The sequence below is a fragment of the Amyelois transitella genome, chromosome 20 (assembly GCF_032362555.1).
Source record: "Amyelois transitella isolate CPQ chromosome 20, ilAmyTran1.1, whole genome shotgun sequence".
Lineage (NCBI taxonomy): Eukaryota > Metazoa > Arthropoda > Insecta > Lepidoptera > Pyralidae > Amyelois > Amyelois transitella.
The window spans coordinates 5382702-5408120 of NC_083523.1; the positions used below are offsets into that span (position 1 = coordinate 5382702).

General features: G+C 35.2%; 2 protein-coding genes across 3 annotated transcripts in view; one reads left to right on the plus strand and one right to left on the minus strand.

The window, feature by feature from the left end:
- Positions 1-29: 29 nt before the first annotated feature.
- On the minus strand, positions 30-4406 carry LOC106131487 (inhibitor of growth protein 1). Its single transcript, XM_013330600.2, has 5 exons — positions 4155-4406; positions 2967-3173; positions 2410-2592; positions 1973-2092; positions 30-1824 (listed from the first exon to the last, which is right to left on the minus strand). The coding sequence occupies exons 1-5, from the start codon at positions 4288-4290 to the stop codon at positions 1502-1504; spliced, it is 969 nt and encodes a 322-aa protein (XP_013186054.1). The 5' UTR covers positions 4291-4406; the 3' UTR covers positions 30-1501.
- A 1853-nt stretch (positions 4407-6259) lies between these two features.
- Positions 6260-25419, plus strand: part of LOC106131665 (microtubule-associated protein Jupiter) — a 140851-nt gene continuing 121691 nt past the window's right edge. For both annotated transcript variants that reach the window (XM_060949975.1, XM_060949976.1), the window contains exons 1-2: positions 6260-6357; positions 15401-15490. In XM_060949975.1, the coding sequence (XP_060805958.1) occupies positions 6299-6357; positions 15401-15490 (149 nt within the window). In that variant the 5' untranslated portion in view covers positions 6260-6298. The remainder of the gene's footprint in view (positions 6358-15400; positions 15491-25419) is intronic.

Genomic DNA, 25419 nt, shown 5'->3' on the forward strand with positions numbered 1-25419 from the left:
GATAGAATGGTTTTAAATAAAAATCCGAGTACAATTCTTAAAACTTATATTTAACTTATCCATACAAACAAAATTCAAAGGGAGAGCAGACTACGCGCATTTGATTCGCCTTACATTTATTTACATCAATTTAAATTATGAATAAAACGAGTATCACATTGTAGGATGCTGAATGAATGTGCGTAATCGCTCTGCGCCTCGCAACAACTATCATAACCAACCATAAGACCATTCGTTACTTATATGAATAAAAGCTTCAGAAAATGGAAAGTATTTTCCGTTATCATAACACTGAGTCTACGCTAGTGAACACAAAAGACTAATGAAAGTCCACTGTGACTATTTAAGAGTAAATTCGTCCAAAGTTTTGAGATTTAGATTACAATGACCAATAGGATTTTTTATGTATTGTTGAGAGCAGCTAACCATCTTGACATAGTAAGAAGTGAGCTAATTATTAGATCAAATTTTTTGTAATTTCTTGAGAAGAGAAGACTAAACAATGAAATAAAGAGAAGTTTTTTAAAATATGAATTTTTTGTAATACGAAATATAGCCCCGTGGCTATGTACAATAGTTGTCGACGCATTAATGCGTTATTCAATTCACAATAATAATAAGAAAATACAATTATATATACATCTATTGGAGTCGTAACGACACTTTTTATCAAATAAAATTCAATAGAAATGTCCCTTTTAACTTCATTATAATTTGAAACATAGAGATTCTTCTAAATAATTTATTTTTATTTGTGTACTCGGGTACAACTTACTTGTAAGCAAATAATTTTTACAAATTGAAATCACATTTACATAATAATACTCTCTGTGTATGGATTTAATGAGAATGGTTTCAAACATTTCGGAAAACTGAAGAATCCTAACATTCATCTTTTACTACTCTGTAAGACCAGCAAAGGACTAGAGTAGAGTAAATATGTTTTCTTTTTCCCAGCAGTTGAGACTTGCTTCGCATCTTTGAAATTTTTACAATAAAGATAGGATGGCAGTAGGCTGTTTGATTTCCGATTGTGTCGAACTGAATGCTGCCTTTACAGTGATCATTACACTAATATTTAACACTCGCTGCATATTTTATGTCATGTCGTTCATTATGCAATGTGTTAAATTTTTTATATCAATCATTATTACGTTCAAAATTGAGACTGCAGATAGCATGCTATGAAAAATAGTCTCAGAATCACGAATTTAGTGCCCATTTGTGTTACTTTTGAAATGTGCTACAAAATGTTTTAGTCCCGTAAGATTGTCTCTTAGCATATTTCTTAAAGAATGTAGAATTGTGTGTACTGTCAGCGCTTCAGTCAATTTCATGTGTATATAATTATTATATGGTTTGGCTCAATCACTGGATCATTATGATAAAAATGTGTACTATCTTTCATTGCACTAAATGTAACAAGTGATCAATATTAGCGGTCAAATCAGCCTTTATTGCTGCTTCACATCCTTGTCATTCTCAATTAACTCACTTAACACTATGCCTTCTCTTCCTTCTCCCTGTTATACCGTTCCAGTTCTTTCAGGAATTGTCCTTTAGGTTTCATGACGTTCGGCCGGTCCCCGCGGCATTTAGGACAGAACCACTTCCCCTTCGGCTTGGTTGTTAAGGAGACGCAGGAGAAATGGAACCATTCTATGGGGCAGAGGTCGTTGTCGCATAGAATCATCTCGCCGAAGGAGATTTGGTCGCAGAGGCAGTATCTGGGCTCGTCGGGGTCAATGGCATCCGTTTCTTCGGGCGGCGTCTCTGAGCGCTGCGCCGCTTGGCGGGCTTTGCGCTTCTTTTTCTTGCCCATGCCTGTGGATTGAAATAGAGTTTAGTATTGTAATGTTACACAAGACAATTGCTTGCAAATGAATAATCTGAAAAAATTGTTAGAATTAAATAATTGCAAAAACCGAATACTTCCTTGTAGTCCAAGCAAGTTGTCGGTAGCCGAAAATACCTTTCTTCTGGTGCGTGTTGTGCTGCGGCCGCTCGCTGTCGCGCTCGCTGGAGTCGGCCCCGTCGGTGGCGCCGCCGGCCGCGGCACGCGACCTGCGAGCGCGTTTCGACCATCTCTCCCCTGAAACAGTCACATTTTTTTTTAACTTAAGCTCTCAAAGTATTTTTTAAAGTCTAATAATATCTTGCGACTTTTGCATACCAATTCGTATCCACTGTCATAAGCATACCATTTTACCTTAATAGGTTTAGATAGTTATGATTTTGATAAAACCTATTGGTACATAGCTAGTAGGCTTCGTACATAGATAAGTACACTTTAGTATTCATTCATTAAATTTAAAACATATATTTCAATCATGAAGCAGTTGTTAAGCCAAAATCATCTAAAAAAACAAGCTAAAATATCCTTTATTATAAGAAATAAAATATCCTCACCTCCACTCTTATCTCGATCAGCTTTCTCCTTCTCTTTCTCAGGTGCGCGTTCAGCGGTCGGTGCGGGGGTGGAGTGTTGTGCTGGCAGCGGAGAGCTGTCCTTGTCTCCGCTCCGATGGGACTCCGAAGGTGTTGTGGGCTCTTCTTTAACTGTACCATTTGTGTTCACGTCAAGGCAAGAAACTGTTGGAATGATTTGCTTTTTTGAGTGACAGCAATTATTGTATGTTGAAATTAATAAGAGTTAATCATTAAATACTTCACTTTATATTTGTTCAGTTTTATCCTTAATATGGGTAAGAGTAAAATAAGTATAAGTAGTAATGGTAGCCAAACATATATATGATACACTCCATTTTCCTACAAAATTGTCCGTAAAAGATTGCTTGTGTAAAGAGCTATTTTGAACTTGCAGTTGTTATTTGTAAATGTATTTGTTGTTATTGTTGTTGTGTTACACATACTGTGTGTTCTATAGTTTATGAAATATGTTATCTTATTTCTCTACATCTTTCTGACATATCAAATCTGAACCATTATTATCTATCAATACTTACCTAGTTTCTTCCGATCTCCATCAAGAGACCTCTGCTTGTTATCAATTAAGTCTTGCAATAACTGGACCACCTGCAACTTCTCATCTCCTATCTCCTTGGCTGCAACCAGCGCCGCTTGAAGTCTGATGGCAGCTCTGGTGCGACGACGCTCCTCTGTGTTCAAACTGATGCAAACAGCCAGGTGGTTTTCCGCATCACGTAGACATTCTAGATTTAAAATTATCAAATTAAATAACTCATAAAGTAAACTTATCAAATTTAAGAACTTATTAAAAATGGTTATTCAATAAATAAATAAATATAAACGGAAAAATTACACAGATTGAGTTAGCCTTATAGTTCAAAATTTGTGATAGGAGATACTAACTCAACAATACTATATTTTATAATAAATAATTATATAGTTTAACATCCAAGACCCAGGCCAATCAGAGAAAGTTCATTTATCATCCTGCCCTGGCCAGGATTCGAACCCGGGACCACCGCTGTCACAGACAAGCGCACTACCGCTGCGCCACAGAGGCCATATAGATCTATAATAGATTTTTATTCCTTAATATTTAACATGTTACCAGGAATTGGTATGGTGTAATATAAGAGCATATTAAATTTACGACATTTAATCTTCATAAGGATAAAATCAGCACTGATTTTGGTTTTAATTTTGGCTATGCAGTGAATATAGTATGTCTTAGTTAAAATAATCAGTTTCAATTAAGGTCCTTTGAAAATCAAACAAATTTTTATTTTGTTTGTAAATGTTTTAAATGATGTAAGTGATTTTGATTTTCATTTATTTGTTCTATAAAATTAGCAAAACCCACATTAAGAATGCCTTAAGCTCATATGTGAACAGTTTATTATATTTTGTTCATCAAGAGTAATCAAGATGGGCATGGTTGATTGGTCTTTTTTTAAATTGTTACTTCATGGGATCTATGGAAATCATACTAAATATGAACTTTTATCACCGTATTAGGATGGGATTACTGAAACATGATGTTATTTTGGTCCACAACATCAAATTATATCTATCTGTATAATGTATACATATGTAATGGGGCATAAAGGCGAACGTCAACACAACATTTTTGAAGGCGTTCCATGAGTTACATGGAATGTTTAATGTATTGTAGACTGCATAATATCAAAGAGTACGCTTATAGCGACCGAAAATATAAGATTTACCTCTGTATGTTACGTCAAGCTCACGCATACGCGATAAATGTCGTTGCAGGTCATTCGGAAGATTTTCAACACAATCTAAGTAATTTTCTACGTAAGTTGCTGAGAGCAACGCCTCAGTAGAAGTTTGACTTAACATGGTAATGATTTTCACACAGTCTTCATTAACTTAAATCTTTTAACAGAAACTAATTTACTTTCAAATGGAATAACAAGTTCACTGCGTTCTCCTCGGCCAACAGCCGTCACCGTCAAGTCAAGACAAGCTTGGCATTTAACGTTCAGAAATTACAATATTTTTTGTTGACAGTTAAGGAAGCTACACACGCTAGTACCACGGAATACGGAATGCATTTGTTACTTTTGTATTTTAAACATTCGTTTCTTAAATATCCGAATGTTATGTATTGTGAAAAGCTTTTGAGATTTTATATATTGTTTTATAATAAATCTAGTGAGATAATCTATTTATTTTAATTAACTAAGAAGCTTGTTTACTGTTTCTGGTGCCGGGTTCGGCTTCGGCACTCACAAGACGCACATGTGTCAACGTTGCAAGTTTGGTATACAAGGCTGGCACACCTTATAATCATTGTAGAGTTGCAGTGCTTCTATGCATACGTATTGCTAAAGATATAATAATTATAACCGACCGGTTCCGGCAACGTTCCGAACCAACTATAGAAGTTACCTGTACCTAGGGGTAGTATATATGTAGGTACTGTATATAATAATAACGCAAAACCGAATGTATTGGTTTTATTCTAGTAAAAACACAACTATGACAGTAACTGTGAATAAATGCAGTGGAAATGAGAGCGTTAAGGAGTATGTTGGGTGTGAAATTGAGTGACCGGATAAGGAACAGCGTGATAAGGGAATGTTGTGATGTGAAAGAAGATGTAGTTACAGGAATAGAAAAGGGTATGTTGAGATGGTTCGGTCATGTGGAGAGGATGAATGAAAACAGGTTGACTAAGCAGATATACAAGGAGAGTGTGGAGGGAAAGGTCGGGGTGGGAAGACCTAGACGAACATATCTTGATCAAATTAAGGACGTCCTGGTGAAGGGTCAGGTCAAAAGTGCCCGAAACCGCCGAGCTTGCATGAAGAGAGTTATGAATGTGGATGAAGCAAAGGAAGTATGCAGGGATCGTGGCAAGTGGAAAGAGGTAGTCTCTGCCTACCCCTCCGGGAAAGAGGCGTGAGTTTATGTATGTATGTATGTATGACAGTAACAATAAAGACAAGATTATTTTTAAAATATCATAGATTACATGTTATTCTCCCTCCCTTAAATAAGCTGGTGGTCGGCGATCTCTATTATAATGGCAACAGGTTCTTCGGACTCGGCTGCCTGTCTTTCATAATGTATAATTTTCAGGTATTTTTTTATAATTTTTATTTAAGGGTAAGATTATTCCATCTCTCGATGTCGTAAAAGGCTTAGTGGCCTTTTGCCGTGCAACAACCACACAAACATTATGATCCTAGTAGGATTTGTTAAATGAATAAAGTATTGTTATTAAATAGTATCCATGTCGGGCGGACCCCAGGTTTCTAAACAGAAATGATTTTCCGCATTCCCTATGAGGATCCTGCCCGGATGATGACGACAGCTTAGCGCGATGTCTCTAGTCACATAGAACATATATCGCCTTCGTATTGTAGACTTATAGAGGTTGGTATGGTTTTGTATAGATATGGTCCACTTGACTGAACACATACATTTGGTTTTATGGTTTGGCTGGTTTTACCCTAATGACACTTTAAAGTGGCAAAAAACAAATTCCTGAATACTCTGACTGAAAACTTGAACAAGGAAGTTTATGAAGTCATACACTAGACCTAAACCAGAACTCTGTTGTTTGCATAAGGACAAAAAGAAAATTATAATTTTGCCTAATGTATTCGAGGTTGAGAACGACACCTACAGTATCACCCACGCCGATTTTACCATAAAACTCGCGAGTAAAACGGCAGTATACAATAATATTCCGAGGTACTGGCACGCAATTTTTATTACATACATCATTTTTGACATAGTTCCATCAGTGCTAGTTACTTGTCCGAGTTTTTTTTGCGTCGGTTCGTATTTATCGCGTGATCAAAATTTACAGTAAAAAGTGTTTGTGTTTGTTGTTCCAATGTCATCTACGGTTATATTCGTCGGGTTGCCGGAGGATTCGAAGAGCTCCATCACAAAGTAAGTCTATGTTGATGAGGGGTTCAGCCATAACAGTACCTATATACAAATAATACAGGTATTAAACGCGCTTGTGACGTACCTACCTTTAATTTATCTCGGACGTTTCGAATTTTGTTACAATGATCTGTGATCACCGAACGACTGAAACCAGCGGGCTACAGTATAATGCAACGAGAAAGTTTTAATTCAACAAAAACAGTACCTACTAAAAAACATTAATTTACTTTCGTTATTTATTTTGTGTCATGTCAATTTTCTGTCACGCGGACAGTACCATCAAGTCTTCCATAAATATAGATACCATTCCAATATACCATTTCATAATTTAATGTACACAGTAACTACCTACCTAGTCAGTGTAAGACTGCAAAAACTTCATATTTTGGACGTTCAATTAAACGTCATTGTGGCCTGTTGTACCAGTGTAGGATCCTATCTCCTTTTTAAACCTATTTGACTGAATTAATATTATTTACTCAGTCAAAAGGAAAAGATTAAGTCAATTGACTTATTGAATGGCAAATTTGAATAAGTATGTACTTTGCTAAATCATATCATAAAAGGACATGTTACGATACGGATCTTATCTTCACAACATAGAGCGGACAAGGCTAGAAGATTACATCCAGACTCCATATAAATCCATACGTATATTTATTAGGTAAAGAGAAAAGTTTTGTATTTTTGTTTATTCGATACAAACAAAAATACTATAAACTATATGTATAAACTCAAAACTACTGGACTGATTTCGATAAATTTTCGGAATAACATTGGCAACTTTTTCTGTAAATAAGAAGCCCCGTGCTAAATCTATAAATTATTACTGTTGTTATTTAAAATGCCGTGTGGTTCCCGGCACCAATACAAAAAAGAATAGAACCACTCCGTCTCTTTCCCATGGATATCGTAAAAGGCGACTAAGGGTTAGGCTTACAAACTAAGGGATAGGTTTTTTAGGCGAAGGTCTAGTCAACCTGTCACTATTTGAATCTCAATTCTATCATTAAGCCAAATAGCTGAACGTGGCCATTCAGTCTTTTCAAGACAGTTGGCTCTGTCTTCCCCGCAAGGGATATAGACGTGACCATATGTATGTATGTATGTTATTTTAAATCAATAAAATTACATTTGAATTAGCTTTGTTTAGGTACGTACCTGTTCTGCTCACGAATCATAAAGATTGAGTTTAATTCAAATTGAATTTATTTAACAATTCGATAGTTTAAATTAGCTAAGTAAACTTTTGCCTTTAATTATATTTTCACTATTCCCTGACCTTAATAACTCACTTTAGAACAATCGATTATTTTTTCTGTTACTTATTTGTAGTTTTATGTAGTTATTTTTAAACATACCTATATCCATATTATCACGTCTTCAGTAGGGTAGACAGTGCCCACAGTCTAACAAAGACTGAAAGGCCACGTTCAGCTGTATGGCTTAAGAAGAATCCCAAGTTTATTAGCCAATCCTAAGTCGCTTTTAACGACATCCATGGAAAAGATATGGAGTGGTCCTATTTTGGCCGTGCTGGGAACCACACGGCTTATGTATGAATTAAATCATAATCATAAATGAGTTTAATTCCAGGAAGGTATCCCTATTGTAATGAACACCAAAATTCAATGAATAATGACCCATTCACCTTCGTATAAAGTTTATCTCACGCAATACTTTTTAATAAAACATGAACGATTGTTATGGTAAATGTTATGAAAGATACATAAAAATAGCACAAGTCAGAAAAAGTGAACTTATCTAATTGATCTGTCTATAGTAATATCCTGCAGGTGATTCGCCTTACTCACGATTTCCTTTGATTTCATTATATTCAATTACAGGCGTTTTGTAATTTCAGATTTGCTGTATAGGTAATAAATAACTGGCTCCCAATTTATTGCTAACAAATATTATTTCTTAGGGGCTATTGCTAGTCACATACAATTGCTCAGTGAAAATTTAGTCATTGACAATTTTCGTAAATAAATTTAAAAACTGTTAATTTTTGTATTATATTATTCCGGGCTGAGCAGCCAGTAGACATACCTAAGAAGTGTTTACCGACTTTAGTTTTAAGATGGATCGGTAACACATATTTTTTTATATTCATTAGTTACGGTACAATTATTTAAAACAAGATGTGACTGTTTAAACTTATTGATTATAGTTATATATTCAGTTGCTTAAAATACGCAGGTTCCTCATGATGATTTTTCTCAACCTAAAAGCCTCAGTTACATTCCTTAATGTCCGTAAATCAGAAAAAAGTTAGTTATTTCTACATGGGTACAACGAGTAACCGGATCTTCGCCCCCCTAGCGTCCTCACTTCTCTGGAGAGGAGCCCGGGGTGCGTCTTTGACCATAATCCTGGGTTGGGGTCTTATATTATTTTAAACTTAAAACGTATTGGATAAGTACCAAACTTTCTAAGAATTTTTTGCTATGATAACACGCCAAATTACAGAAAATATTCCCTGTTAGAATATATCGTATGTTCATCTCTTATGTGTGGTCTAGACCTAACGTTAAAGTAATATATGTACTGCGCTGTGGTTAATTGGTCGTGTAGGTTGGTGCAGATTTATTCCACCACATCGTAGGCGGCGTTGGCGCCTTGACTTTCCCAATTAAGGCAAACGACCAAGTTTACGTTCAAATGGTATATTTGCTCAAATTAGGAATTATTGGGCAATGTTTTTAATGTGTCCCTCAGCCTTGCAGGTTCGTAATTGGCGAGACACTGCGTGCATTGTGCTTTGTTGTGGGTCCTTTTAAAGTGTAGTTCCAGGTGGCTCGGAGTCATAACAGTTTCGTAATGCTTGCAACATTGACTGGATGTTTCCTTTGGGTTGTATTATAGTAGACGAGCAGCTTAGATTTTTGTCTTCGTAGTCAGTTTAGTTATGGATAGTAGAAGATATCTATGGATTAAGCGAAAGTTCGTAAATTTGCCACTATTGTCGTGAAGTCAAGGGTAAGATGAATGATGTTTTGATTTAGTTAGTTGGTATCTGTTCGGTAGTACTGTGGCGATCCAGTTATCGGAATGAGACACTTAGATTCCATCGCGTACACTTAGAATAAGATTACGATTTTTATCATCAGTTACAATATCTCTTATAACCGGCACTCTTATAACACCAATATGTGTGGCACCGTGTGGTTGCTGGCACGTTCGCTTCTTCAATGAGAAGTGAGGATGTAACGGAGAATGACGCCAGGAGGAAGATCTTTTAAATTTATTTGGAAGTGCGTCTTAAACATTATAATTTACTTATCTTAGAAGTAACCAATTTTTGCGACCAAAAGTAGTAAGTCTGCATTGGTTCTCTTATGATTCGACTCGCTAATTCGTGTCTTCGTGCAATGGCGGGCGAATGCAAACAATAGAATTGCACCCTTCGTTGAAGAAAATTAGTGTTTTGTAAGTGTCGGAGCTGGATTTCCATTCGAATGTTATCTGGATAAGCCATCACGTCTTTGAATTGATTTTAAGTTTTCAACTGTCTCGTCATAGTCATCATTATAAATTGAAGTGATGAATGAAACTTTAACATCTTAAAGTTGATTATTTTCTTTCGTTATTAGAAGTAGTAGTTAGTCGACTAGTGCACACCACGACCTACTTTTAAGAAATATCTTATAATAAAGCATAACTTCCTACAACAAATCAATAACTATCTAAAGTGTTTTTCTCTGTAGGTGCATTTCAAATATGTGCGTTAGATCAGTGAAAACGTTTTTATTTACATAATGTAGCTAAAAGTTTTAAAAATTGTGTAAGATTATTATTTGCGCATTCCCTATTTCTGCAGATTGTGAATGTACCTAATAAAAATCTTGAAACCCTATTTGTACCGATTCAAAGAACTCAAGGTTTTAATCCCAGAAGCTGCATAAAATCCTGAAAACATACTACTTTACTGACGGTCGTGTAAAATATTAGAAGGGTTGAGACGATTACACCTACCTTTGACAACAATACCGTCTGCGCACGAGTGGGGCTTCCCGGAACACTATCCCGTTACCGCATTGATCCGATGATCCTATTATTGACGCAGTAACTGCATACTGCCTTCGTGAGGCTAGGCTCTGATTTCAATGTTTGAACACGTACCTACAATGATTCAACAGTGTGTGTTTATGTGCTGTGTGGTTCCAATCACTTCAGAATAGGACTACCACATCACCAAATTTCTTCGCCGTGTAGGTATGTTGTTGAAATGGAATATGCATATTTAAACTAGCCAGGCAGATGTTGCTTAAGGATCTTGAAAACTAGCAGATCGTATGGTATTAGACGGACTCCGGGCTTGTCGTCAAAAAGGAAGGAATCGGGTAAAACGACAAGGATAACGATGATGTCTAATTAAAACAAAGATGTAAAAAATCAATCAATCAGCAAGTAAAATAAAATTGGTCTGAACATTAAATTTCAATTTGTGCCAACAGAAGATAAAGAGTCAAAGATTTTACCGATTATTAATAAGCCAGGTGTACAGGCTGGCGATCAGGAGTACCAGGGGCGCAGAGGTTGCGGGAAGTAGCGGAGCATGTAATAGGTACAGCTTCCGCGAGGGTGTGCCGCCATTGTGCCGGCGGGCTGCTCGTGCGTGACTGTCGCCTCGGCGCGTCGCCTCCGCTGAACCTTCTGGAACCGCAAAACTACTTTGTGCCAGAGCCAATAAAAAAATATTGCACTATTGCAAAGGTCAACGTTCTTCGGTCTACGATTTTCAAAATATTTGCAGAAGATTATCTTTTCAGACAAAAATTTTAAGGAAAATAATTATTTGGTCCAATGTACGATGATGATGTTTAGTGATAATATATATAAAAAAAATAAAATGATATTATCATAACATTATTGGCACTTTTATATACGAGTATCTTTTCATCGTAAAGGACATTTCAATTAATCACTATCAATTAATTTCTTGAATTTGGCGAACTTTGTGGCCCAATTAATCAATTACATTGTGACTACGAAACAAGTCGTGACAAAGGAACAAAAAAATAAATTCAATTGATTAAATTAATTCTTAAAACTCATTAGTACAATAGAAAGTCCGCCCACGAAAAATTTCCGTCAATTTCAAAGAATGTGTTTGTGATTGTTTTGATGCCCTTTCCCGGACGATATCTGTTAATTAAAGGGTTTGATGCAGACCGTAAAGGCAGATAGTGTCAATTAGAGAAACAAATTATCGAGAGTATAGAAGGAAACTCGTTTTCATACTACACCTACTGATATATCAATGCACAGCCTAGTATGGATCTAGAAATCTGAAATTTCAAAGTTCTTTTTATCTGGCCTGTAACTCCAGTGCGTTCAAAGATATATTTTTTAAAATTTCATTCGGAACGGAATTCTTTGTTACATACATATATATAGTCACGTCTATATCCCTTGCGGGGTAGACAGAGCCAACAGTCTTGAAAAGACTTATAGGCTACGTTCAGCTTTTTGGCTTGATGATAGAATTGAGATTCAAATAGTAAAGTAACAGGTTGCTAGCCCATTGACTTAAAGTTTATAAGCCTATCCTCTAGTCGCCTTTTACGTCATTCATGGGAACGAGATGTAGTGGTAGTCCTTTTTTTAATTGGTGCCGGGAACCACACGAACGAATTCATTGTTTGAGGTGCATAAAGCCGCTAACGTGCTCTAGTTTTCTTATAAAATCCTACATGATCTAAAATCCATTTGGTTTATAGTTGGTCAATACAAAAAAAGCCATGCCATTGCGAAAGATTAGCTTACTTAACTTTGTAACGATTAATAAAAATACTGCCACAAATTAAAAATATAACTATCTGATCTATTTTTAATCTGTTCCGTAGCGATACGCTTTGTTTATCCTTGTCCAAAGCGAACAAATTGGTACTGTGAGCTATCTACAGAATTTTATGATGCACAAATTGCTCCTTAATTTCTACTCGTATGTTGGTCACTGGATGGGTCGGAAAGTATAAACGTTGCATCATCCACTTTGAAATTTAGATGTTATCAATTTAAGAAGTACATAAGTATTGATGTACTACTATACTAATATTATAAAGCTGAAGTGGAGTTTGTTTGTTTGAACACGCTAATCTCAGGAACTACTGAAGACTTAAGGCTATATAACATCCCGCTGCAACTATAAGGAGCAAAGAAATAATTGAAAATGTGAAAAAAAAACGGGGACAATTATTTATCCTTGAGGGGCTTCTTTATGATATCCATAATAACTATTCCACGCGGACGAAGTCGCGGGCACAGCTTGTGTATATATAATCACGTATCTATTTATCTCTTAAAAGGTAGATTTTAAGGGTAATTCGACTTCAGGGGTAGATTCAAATAGTAAATATTTAAATAGAGAATTTAAGAAATTTTGAAAGTTTGACAACAACGACGTTCTCATAATTTGCGCTATTTAATGTGGAATCTACACCTGATTGTACTTTCCTCTGGACCAGTCTAGTTAATATGTGTGGCATTGGTTTACGGGAATATGAATTTCCATCAGCCTGCGGGGTAGGCGAAGGCACAAACAATTACTCGGCCTGTCTCCTTCTTAATGGATACAGATTATATTGGTGGCATGACGCACTTAGTACAGGCGCAGCGAAAATGAGTCTACTGGCAGAGAATGCCATAGAGAATTAGTCCATTTTTTTCTAATTTATGCAGTGTTTACATTTTATTCATGCAGGCGATGCCCTAGCAACCTGTCACTGTCCGTCAGCTGAACGTGGCCTTTCAGTCTTTTCAGAAGACTGTTGGCTCTGTTAACTCCACAAGGGATATAGACGTGACGATATGTATGTATGTACTTACGATAAAGATTAAATAAATAAATAAAAATGTCAATTTGTAATTTAGTCGCTAATATGTATGTTGTATGTTATTTTATTTTGTTTACCGACATTTTAACATTTTTTAAAATGTTTTGGCCTGTCTTTGGTTATTCTTAGTTTTGATAGTTCATGTTAAATAACAATTTAGCCTCATGCATATTATCTGGGTCATACATATGTAGTTTAGTTCAGTTAGGGTATAAAAATCTTACATAAATAATTTTAATTGATCTTAATGCAAAAGACATAAACGCGTTATCTTTTTAAAGTTTTAATCAATACTGAAAAATATTTCCTTAACAATCTTTAAAATTTTACCATTCCGATTGGAATACTATTAAGATTACAATTTACAAATATTAAAACTTACAAAAAAAATATTATTATTATAATTATATTAAAAGTGGCTCTACTCCACACCATTCACTTCATATATATTGTATAAGAACCTCGGTGATATTACACGGCGGCTATAAATTAATAATGAAGTAGTCAAAGAGACAGTATGATATACGGTCATTATGATTTTATAGGCGACTGTACACGAGCGCCCGCGGCGGCAATCCCGCGGGAGCGTGGGCGCAGGCAGATGAACTAACAGTTTCATGAAGTGAAATCGGTTTTTCATTTCATACGGTAATTGTATTAAACGCGAGGTTTTGTCAGTTTAGTTAACATCCCGTTATCGGAAACATGCTTGGTCAAATTGTGTTTCAAAAGTTCTTTAGCAACACAGCTTCGTTTAATTATAACAATAGATACAAAGATTCATCAGTTTTGAAAAGTGACAGGCCACGTTCAGCTGTTTCGTTTAATGATAGAATTGAGTTTCAAATAGTGACAGGTTGCTTGCCCATCGCCTAAAAGATGAATCTCTATTTTATAAGCCTATCCCTCAGTCGCCTTTTACGATATCCATGGGAAAGACATGGAGTGGTCCTATTCTTTTTTTTATTGGTACCAGGAACCATACGGCACAACACTGCACAACAATACTATCTACAATATATTTCGCGTTAATTTTTTTTTATCATTAAGCCATGAATATAGTTGAACGTGACCTTAGAACATTTTCGAGTCTATTGGTTGTATTTGCCTCTAAGGGATAAAGATGATATATGTAGTTTAGTTTTAAAGGGTAAAAACAAAATTATTGTCAAATCATTCAGTAAGCTTTCCTCGGTGTTAGCAATATTGTCATTATTTTGAAACACAGTTCAGTTTCCCTTGTAATAAGCTGTTAGCGCTGCGGTTGCACGCTACCGATCGCCGCGGGCGTCTCGATAGCTCGTCATTTGCTGGCCGGCTGATTTTCAATTTCAAATTTAGAATGTTATAATTTTAATAAGAAGAATGTTATTACGGCATGCCTAGTTATGGGGAAGGCCTTCCTACATTGATCAAATCGCGAATGTTCAAGCTATAGGTCAGGTCAAGAGTAGGTTGCATGAAGAGAATAAATATGGATGAAGCGAAAGAAGTATGCAGGGATTGAAGTAATTTGAAAAATGTAGTCTTTGCTAAGTCTTCCTGGCAACTGGTGTGATTTTATGTTAATACGTAAATGCACATCATTACCCTGGAAAACACAAACTCAAAACAAACTACCAAAATGATAGTATGGTATATAGTACTCCTTTTTAAAAGTTTAAAAGTTTCCTTTTTAAAAATAGTTCCATATGTAATTTAAAATAAGAAAAATACAACGTTTTGGCAGAAGAAAGTTTAATTATTTCAGCATAATTTCTTACTGGCTTTTCTTTTCTCTTTCAAATTATGCCGATTAAAAAGAAACAGCAGTTTTGGTCCTTTGATTTTTCAGCAAGTTGTCATCGCCCACTAAATTTTCTACCCATTCCTTCGTCTTTTTTCATTTTCTCCTTGTCGAAAATCCCGGTAACATCGGCATCACTCTGGAGAGGATCCCAGGGTACGCCTTTGGATCAAGTACACACAATCACAAACACAAGTTTTTACACGAAATCCCGCCATACCCTCGCAGACTTTTGCAAGGAAACCTAACCCTGTCCTTCCTGTCCTAACCTCTATCCTCTCCTTGTAGATTTCCAGACATAATCCTGGATTAAGTAAGTCAGGTTATTACACGAAATCCCGCCATACCTCCGCCAACTTTTGCAAGGGAACCTAACCCTGTCCTTCCTGTCCTAACCTCTATCCTCTCCTTGTAGATTTCCGACGACCTCAGTGAGTACTGGCCTTCAGATTGTGGAGTTCGAAGACATCAAGTTATCCGACAACTGTGTGTCTGGATCTATTCGGTGAGTGGCTATTTAACTACATATGTATGTACGGACGAACACAATTTTATATGTGATTAAATAGGTATAGTTTGTTACCAAAAGTCTTCGAGTTTACCCAATTTCATGATTGATACTCATCATGGAAAAAAACTTTATTTTTGCGAAGCCAATAAAAAATAAACATAGGTCAATTTATAAATAATACTGATATTAAACGTGCACCTAAAGTATCCTTATTTTATCTCGCATGTTACAATGATCTGTGGTCACCGAGCGACCGCGTACGTTAAAGGTACGTTATGTGCGCGTTTAATACCTGTATTATTTATGAATAGTATAATGCAACGTGAAATTTTAAATCAGTCAAACAAAGGACCAATCCCTAAAAGAAGCATTAGTTAATTCACATGCATCGACGGATAATTACAGAAGATTTTCAGCAGATACAGTATTTATAGAGATAAAACTTAACCTTTTATTCATTATTATTATCTAATATATAATAATGAATAAAAGGACAGTCAATAACAATTTTCTTGCTGACACGTTATTTTTAAATTGATCAAAATAGTATTGGTGTTAAAGTGATGATAATCGCGGGCTACCTAGTAAACGATCATTACTTTTACCTCGCATTTGTCCACATCCCACAAATGATGATTTGGCCCATTAGGCTAAATTATTGTATATATTTTAATAGATCATGAAATAGCCATTGTACTTTCTTTAACCATTTCATCTTCATTTGTCAGAAAACATTTTACGTTGAAAATGTTCGAAACTATTGCCTCGGTCCACCGCGCAAGAATATAGACGTGGTTATGTGTTTGTCTGAGAAAATGTAAGGTCATAATCATTAATTAGGAAACCAACGTATTTATTTTCCTGTGTAATGTAAAAGCAACAACTTGGGTTGTTTGGACGTGCAAGTTGTTAGTACTTTACGTTTTTGACAAACAGTGAAAAACCAATATCGGGCAAGCAAAGATTTCACGGATTGGAGGCATATATACAACCTCCGACACATCATCGTTGGAGCCGCGGTTCCCCAGGCATAACACCTAGCCTGGCGGAAGATCCGCTCCCGCTACATACGACATCTCTCTTTAAACGAAAAGCAGAGTACCTAACAAAGCTTAAATCGAATCTCTGTCAGAACAGATTTCTGTGAAAAGCAAAAGTCCCTGGAACCTAGTAGCTGAAAAATAACAAAATTACATAAAAATTACATAAGTAGCGTATGTGGCATTCCTCTCTTTTCCCAAACCATGGCGTTTGGCGGCCCTATCTCCTCATGGCACGGGCCCTATTTATGCCAAAATGCGATCGATAGAACAAATAATGTTCCTGTGATTGATGACTTGTTCGGAGAATGCGAGCTTTGTGTCGATTCTGATTGTAAGCGATCCAAAAACCTACTTGCGAACGGTCCATTTCTTTATTGCAATAAGCGACCTAGTTTACGGATTAAAATTAGGTGTAACATCGATGGAAAAGTGCTTACTTATGTTAACACCATTTATTTTTTTTATTACATTTTTGCCGTAAAAGAAAAAAAGAATAGGACCACTGCATCGTTTTCTCACGGATGTCGTAAAAGGCAACAAAGGGATAGGCTTATAAACTTTGGATTCCTCTTTTAGGCGATGGGCTAGCAACCTGTCACTATTTTAATCTCAATTCTTTCACTAAGCCAAACAGCTAAGTGTGCCCTTTCAAGACTGGTGGCTCTGTCTACCCCGCTAGGGCTATAGACATGATTATATGTATGTATGTATTTTTATTTTTGCTTCTTTGCTACGTTCACGTCTATACTAAATACTGTAAATTTTTAATGTCGGCTAATCAGAATCAAGAATACTCAACCGATCATAAAAATTCTATCACCGTTTATAAGGTTCATTATCTGCCGATGTTAAAGGCTATTTATGTAACAAGGGCGAGGCCGTTGTTAACTTATATAAGTTATTGTTAATGTACTAAAAATAAACACATAAATGGTACTCCAATTTCTTTTGTTATTTTGTTGAAATTTTGTTAAATTACTTTAATTAAGAGTATGGATACATTTTTCTAAAAAATGTGGTCATGTCAACCTGTCTGTATGTTTACTAAGAATTCACCGTCATTAAAACATAGTGTTAGACAATAATTATTTTCCAACGCCGGAGGAAATTACGAGCAGTGTTTCTGCGATATTCACACAGATGCACAGACGGAAACTATGGAAGTGTTTGCTATCTTGATCCTCTAACTCTAATTGAATAATCCCTTCCTGCGCAATTAAAAAGTCGTTAATTTGTGGAGAGAGTAAAAGTCAATTGGATTGGCATTTAGGGCCCGCGGTAGACATTCATTATGGTAACGGATATCTTTGATTGCACACAGGGAATGTTCCACTTTTTATAACCATTACGGCGATGGTTAAATGATAGTTTATTTAATGCATTGCCTTTCATAATTGTATGTGTTAGAACGATTTACACACCTACGCTCATGTAAAATATTAGTTTGTGTCTCAGTGAGAATGTCCTAAAATTCTTCTAAAGCGAATGTTATTTTTAAATTTCGCCAAATATAAGAAATTTTCGGCTGTAGGTCCAAAAATAAATCAGTTAAGTTTTTCTATTCCACAAACATATAGTTTTTGAAAGCAAACTATATCCCCCTTCTTTTTTCAAACATTTTGATCATATCTTACTAAGACTTTTAGGAAGATGCATAACCCTGATTGATATTATTACACTGTACGGTAATTTAGGTTACCTACCTACCTAAAAATCTAATAAAGAATCTTATTCATTATCTTTTTAAATGTTCTCTCACACATAGATATCTAATTCAGATAGAACATGTCAAAGAAAATCTGAAATATTTTCCACAAATAATGGCGCACCGTAAGGAACTAACCCAAAACCATTCTGGTTTAGAATTTATACATACATACATACATATGATCACGTCTTTATCCCTTACGGGGTAGACAGAGCCAACAGTCTTGAAAAGACTGATAGGCCACGTTCAGCTGTTTGGCTTAATGATAGAATTGAGATTCAAATAGTGACGGGTTGCTAGCCCATCGCCTAAAAGAAGAATCCCAAGTTTATAAGCCTATCCCTTAGTCGCCTTTTACGACATTCATGGGAACGAGATGGAGTGGTCCTATTATTTTTTGTATTGATGCCGGGAACCACACGGCACTTTAGAATTTATATAAAAGATAAATAAAGATTTGCATGTATTCATTTGAAATGTTCGAGTGATTGTAGCCCCAAGATAGGTTATTGCTTTCCATTGTTCTCTAGTGTAATATTCCCATGTCTCTTGTCACATTATAGCAAATTTATAGGCAGCTGGAAATATTAAGAAAAGTTGGTAATTTACCTAAACAACTTGCAGTTTGTGTTCGCCAGTCGTGACCTGCTCCCGCACGTGCCCTTAAAGCCTTAGCATTAACACATAGACTGAAGTGGTAATAGAAAACATAAGGGCCCTTTAAACAATGTTGTGGGTCTTTAACAGGGGTCGCCCGAAAAACGTTAAAATTGATGATGTTGGATATTTAGGTATAGAATTTCACCTCGGTGAAGATAAGTTCATCTGTAACCATGCTTCTGCATAAGTCAGATTTTTACATGAAACGACTCTCGTCAGACCTTCAGAACCTTGCAGGGAATTTTTATTCAATTGGATCATGGTATACATCCAATCTAGTCGCCTGAGTATAATTTAAGGTTTCCTTAATGATGTTTTTCCTCCCCGTATTATTGGTAAGCATTGAAACTACTCATTAATTTCAAGTAATTTCAGTATCTTTAAACAATTTGAATTAATTTGATTCAATCTTTTTTTGCAAACTAAGTCATGTTTTATATCTATTTTCATTAGGTCATTGGAGTTGACCGTTCAAGCTAGAAGTCGTTACGATAGTAGATAACTTAACGCGATCTACAACGATTACCAAAAGCGTCTCAGCCGTTCCTTATCTCTAATCGGGGACGCATTGTATGCGAGACAAATGCAAATATACATTATTTCAGTTTTGAATATTTATGAGCCCGAAGCGACGTTTTACAAAGTGGTCGGTTCCAATGCACTTGTTTCACGCTGGGTGCGTGACGTCACGATTGCATTGAATCTCTGAATATAAACACCGGGATTATGAACTATTCAATAGTTCTGTGTATAGTCAACATTGTAAAATATGTGCGTACGATTGCGTTTTGGATAGATTTAAAATTAGGTCGTTTTAAACTGATGAACAACCAATTAAAGTATGACATACATACATACATTTATGATTACGTCTTTATCTCCTAATGGGTAGACAGAGTCAAAAGACTCAAAGACCACGTTCACCCGGACGGTTAATGATTAGAATAAGATAGTTTTTATTTGAAGAATAAAAAAACTCTATCTAATTCTCATTTTATTTAAGAACTTCCGTGTGGTTCCCGTGTATGGCCTATCAGACTTTTCAAGACTGTTGGTTCAGTCTATTCCGCAAATGATAAAAAAAGATGTGAAAATATGTATGTATTTATATGTTTGTTTATTAGAAGAACGCCCTTAATTAGAAATTTGCCATGTATAATAATTCTAATTTTCCATTTCTAAATCATCATGGTCTTAATATTGGTTGTAGTAACAACTATTAATTAAATGAACGTGATAGGTGAGCAAGAGGTAATGGTCAATATATTTATTTAAGAAACAGCTTTCAGTTGAAATCTCGACGCAAATGAAATATTAGATAGATAGATAAAACTCTTTATTACATCATAAGGGAAAACATACAAAACAGACAGAGATGGATGGCTGACTTATCGCTAATGAAATCTCTTCTAGTCAACCTTTGGGTGGAAGAAAACCAAACAGGAGATAAGAGGCAGAAGTTAATCGTATTTCTAATAAAATCACAAGGCAAGGATATAACAAATTATTAGATAAATTGGAAAATAAATAAAATGTTTTTGAAAGCAAGCCTTATGAAGTAAAACAATTTACAAATGTTAACAAATTAGTATTTAATGTGTCACGTTTTGACGTCAACCGAAAATCATATAGTTGGGGAATTCGGGAGTGCGCTAACAGAGGATTGAACAAAAATTAAAAAATATATATTTATTATTTACGCAGCCGATGGAGCGCCCACGCGGTAAGTGTAAATAACCATTAGCCATAAACAAATAAAAATTGAAATCAAAGAATATCGTAAAAGAGTCCTAATGTAAAGAAGGTTAAAAATGGAAAGTGTATTCAAATAGTGACAGATTGCTAGCCCATCGCCTAAAAGGTGAATCCCAAGCTTATAAGCCTATCCTTTATTCGCTTTTTAAAACATCCATGGGAAAGAAATGGAGTGGTCCTATTCTTTTTTCCATTGGTGCCGGGAACCACACATGCTAGCACAACCTATATACCCTCTACACAACATAGTATGTAACGCTCACTTTAATTACGCCCTATGGCTAGTGCCGACTATATTGACACAATTTCAAGGCACGTAGTCTGTTGACGACAGAATCAGTTCTACATCATTAGGTAAACCGCCTCGGGAGTGAACTACTTGGCATTTATGATTTATGGTCAAAGTACATTGCTGGTACACTAATGTAATTCACACTGATACTTATGACGTTATATTGGTACCATTTCTAGTAATGAGACGTAGGTACTTACGACGTAAGAACTATATAATTGTCGCCGCGAACTTGTTTACGAACACTATAAATTTTTACATAATTGTGAATAACTTACAAAAAATGTATCCGATTTTGATGCCCCATGAACTTTAAATTCTATTAAATTTATTTCATTAGACCAGACCAGAATCAGACTAACGGTTCGAAAGTTATCGCGTTACAAACACAGTACAGTTTTATGATCTGAATTATTAGTTAGTAGTTAATTTGCTGGAATTAGGTACTCCAGACTTTGTAGGAATCTAGAGAGTAAAAATATCCTTTTCGAAAATATACATATACTTACTGCTTAATTTTACCAAATTTCATTCATCGAGCGAGCGATTCATTTATTATTGACTTTGTTAAACACTTTACAGTGAGTAAACAATTTTCTTGAACAATTTGTCAACAGTCGTGCCTCGACCATTAGTTGTAAAATGCTTATCGGCAGGAGTTGATCCTTCTTAACAAGCGATTGGGCCAGGGTTTAGTCTCTCGTCGTCTTTAATTTAGTGCTTTCGCTAAACCTCAGATTGTCTGCAATAAATTACCACGCCATGCCGGGGTCATAGTTTAATTTTGTTTGGAAGCCTTCAATGGAAATTGTTGGCTAATCAGCTTCCATTGGACGTGAAGCACGATAGCGACGTTTCCTTTGTATTGTTTTTGGTTACCCGTTTAGCTGTGGAATCTGGGTTGTTTCGTAACTAATACTTTTTATTGTTGTTAATGTTATGAAGAAAAAAACATTTTGGAAAGATAAACTGTTTTTGTATAACTTCTATAGTATCGTATTAATTAAACCTACTTTAGTAACTTTAGCGTTAATTATTTAGAATCCAGTCAGTTAGTTAATTTGATTCACCCAATCATTGAAAAGTTTCCGCTTCAAAATATATAGGTAATATATTTCTAATAAATTTTCAACAAGACGCTTATTAAAATAGTGAGAAATAATTAACAGTGTATGTTCACAATTCTCTTCCACCCAATCGGTGTGTCCGTCCCGATCGAGTTTGCGTGTGCCGAGAAAACAGACTAACAGACAATGCCAGGTGCTGTTACACAGCGTACTGTCACTCGCTCGAATGCCTGTGCTGAATTGATTGCTGTTCTCGTTAAGGTTTCTGATTACGGACCTAAGTGAATTAAAATATAAAATAAAAATTTATTCAAGCTGTATGTTATCATCGGCTGATATTTTTTATGTAGTGTTAAGTTTAGTTTGCTGAGATTTTTTTATAATTAATTTTTATTTATTTGTTCGCTATTGTGCAATATATATATGTATATCAAAAAAGGCAAACTTAAGGTCCTGTGCTAAAAGCAATTAACATTCTACTATTGGGATAAGCATCGACATTTTTGTGTTTCTACACCTGACAATTACTACTAAACTAAGATAGGTAAGCCTACCTACCTATTTATAGAATTACATTTACTAGTTGCAGCTCAAATTGTCCCAACTCGACAAGCTTAAAAAATATTTAAGCTCTTGTCGAGTTGGGTCTTGGGTCACAAACATTTTTAAAAAAGGATTTATATTGTATGAAAATATTGAACCTATGTTGAAATATATTGGAGTAGATATCCTAACCTTCATGCGATGTCCCCCGTATCATAAACAAAACGAATCACAAATAAGATGATTGTCCATGCTTGGATAGTCGTGGAGTTAGCTTTCGATGCGAGAACTGATTGATATCGAATTTCTCACATGCTCCCTTTTCAACATTTTTTTTGCATCTCTTCTTCTCGTGTTCTTCCTCTTCCCGAGGTCTTTGTTTCTGCAATTGGTCCGCTCTCTCGCAGCCCCTTTATGTGATGTTTAAATATTCTTAGATCTTCACTATTGTATTGTATAAATAAAATAAGTAAAATTTATAATGCTTTCAGATACAATCCATCTAGATTTGTCACGTCCACCGTTAGTTGAAGATTTAGCACCAACTTCTAAATGTTATCTGGTCAGATTACTAAACTGAGAGAGCTTTTGATATTAAATGCGGAAGGATAATAGCAAAACAAAGCTTTTAACGAAAGTCTTATCGGATTGGCGTGCATTGTAAAGTTCAGTTGTGCTAAAGCTCTCTGCAGACATTGATACTCGGCAGATGTGACATTAACCCGATTATATAAAGGAGTAGCTTATTGCTTGGAATTATGGTGGATTTACACGTTTACTTGTTTAGATAGCTTTGAGAAGGGAAGAGATATGTTATAATGGGTTTAATACAACGAATTGGGGGAAATTATACTATTGTGTATACCGTTATTAAAAGTGGGATAAGGCAGCGAAGAAGTCCCCAATCAATAGGGGGTATTGTCGGCGAAAATAAAAAGAGTTCTCAAGTATTTAGACAATAAGAAAATAAGAAGTGTAAGAGGGGAACGGGGAACTCTCACTGTTATTAAAGACACAAAAAGATATCTTATTTTTTTATATCAATCTTTTTTTAAAACTCTATTTTAAACATAGGTTTTTGCCTTCTGGAGTTATAATTACTATGAATCACTACAAATACAAATAGAGATGCACTCACAATCGAACAACTGCACAGGGCTCTTAGGAAAACGGTCAAGTGCCAGTCGTCTTAACAGAAGGACCAATAAAGCATAGAATTAATCCGGCTGTGCATCGAATGAGATATTGCAATAAATTGATAAATTACTCTGGGTGTAATACTTCCACTGAATTATTTCCGATTGTGGGAAAGTCTAAGGAAGGATTAATAATGTTCCTTAAAACGGATGATATTTTCCCACAGAATCCTCTCGCAAAGTGAACGGTAACTACTTTAGAACCTGTGGACATAATAATAATTAAATGTGTATTATGAAATACTAAAATATTGGGTAAAACAAATACTAACACTTCCATCAAAATATTTAACTTTTCTTAAATTCATCTGTCTCAATCTTTATATTACCTACTTTTTCGTCAGCATTTCGACATCTCCGGCAATGTAAAGCTGACGATATTTTGTAGATGAATTGTCACCTATTTCGTTTTTGTCTTACTTACTTTTTTTCCGAACTTCGTCATCTATACCTTGAAAGAAAGACGGAAATTTTTTTATTTGGGACATAATTATATATTAAGAACAGTAACATTAACCTATAACAAATGTTTGCACCAAAATGGCCCCGCCTCAGCATTTGTCGTGGTATATACCACTACGATGGTCTTCCGTAGGCACCAACGGCACCTAAATTTGTTTTAATCTGTGGGTAATTCACCTTTAACAGTATTTATTAAAGGCACTCGCTATCTTATTACTCACGTTTAGGTTGAAAGAGAAAGTATTTTATGGTATCTTTACAAAGAGTTTATCTCAAGTTAAAGGCAATGGACGACCTCTTTTATATTTACGATATTATAATAGATAATATAAATACAATTGCGATACTCACTTGTTACCGGATTTGAAAATACAGGCAAATAAAGATTTACATTAGACATATAAGTTTTGAAAATTAAAAAAAAAAAAACTGTTAATTCGTATTACATAGCGGCCGGCAAATTTTCTAGGGACATTATTATTTTGGTATTTCGTTACATTTTAAAATTACATGGAATGGCTTGCTTGAGTTCTATTTTGCGTGGATAGAATCTATGATACTTTACTAGCGGGTGTAATTAAGTAAAGTTTAATACTTTACTATTAGTATTAAAATCACCATGGTTAACCTGTTAATTTCGTAAAACAGTATATAAATTTTCATTTTCTATATCCGAGATTACTATCTTCCCTTTACACAAAAATTTAAGAAGACACATATTCATAAGTTTATTGAACATTAAGACGTAAATTTGTTGCGATGTATGTTAGTGTCACCTGCTTAGCAGGAATAGGGATGTGGACTGTACTCAAATAAGTATAAAATTTTACCACGAAAAGGTAGTTTCTATAGTAAAAATAATAAAAAACACAATATTTTCCTCAATAAACAAGGGATTATTTTTTTATTTAATAAAATGTAATTAAATATTTCACCCTCAAGTCACGTGACAATGAACACCAATCAAAATGCGTGATGTCACGCGTTGCAATACAAGAATTTTCGCTGTCAAATACTATGGTGTTTGTTGATATTTGGATCATATTATTACCGTGATTACCGTCCGATTATCTTAGCCACGGAAATAATTTGTGTAGAATGAGTCTGTTCTTTTTCTCTTTCACATTCCGCTATTGATTCCAATCTTTGCCTTTTAACTGCTAATAGTCGAGTTGTTATGTTTTCGGCTCGTCTTTT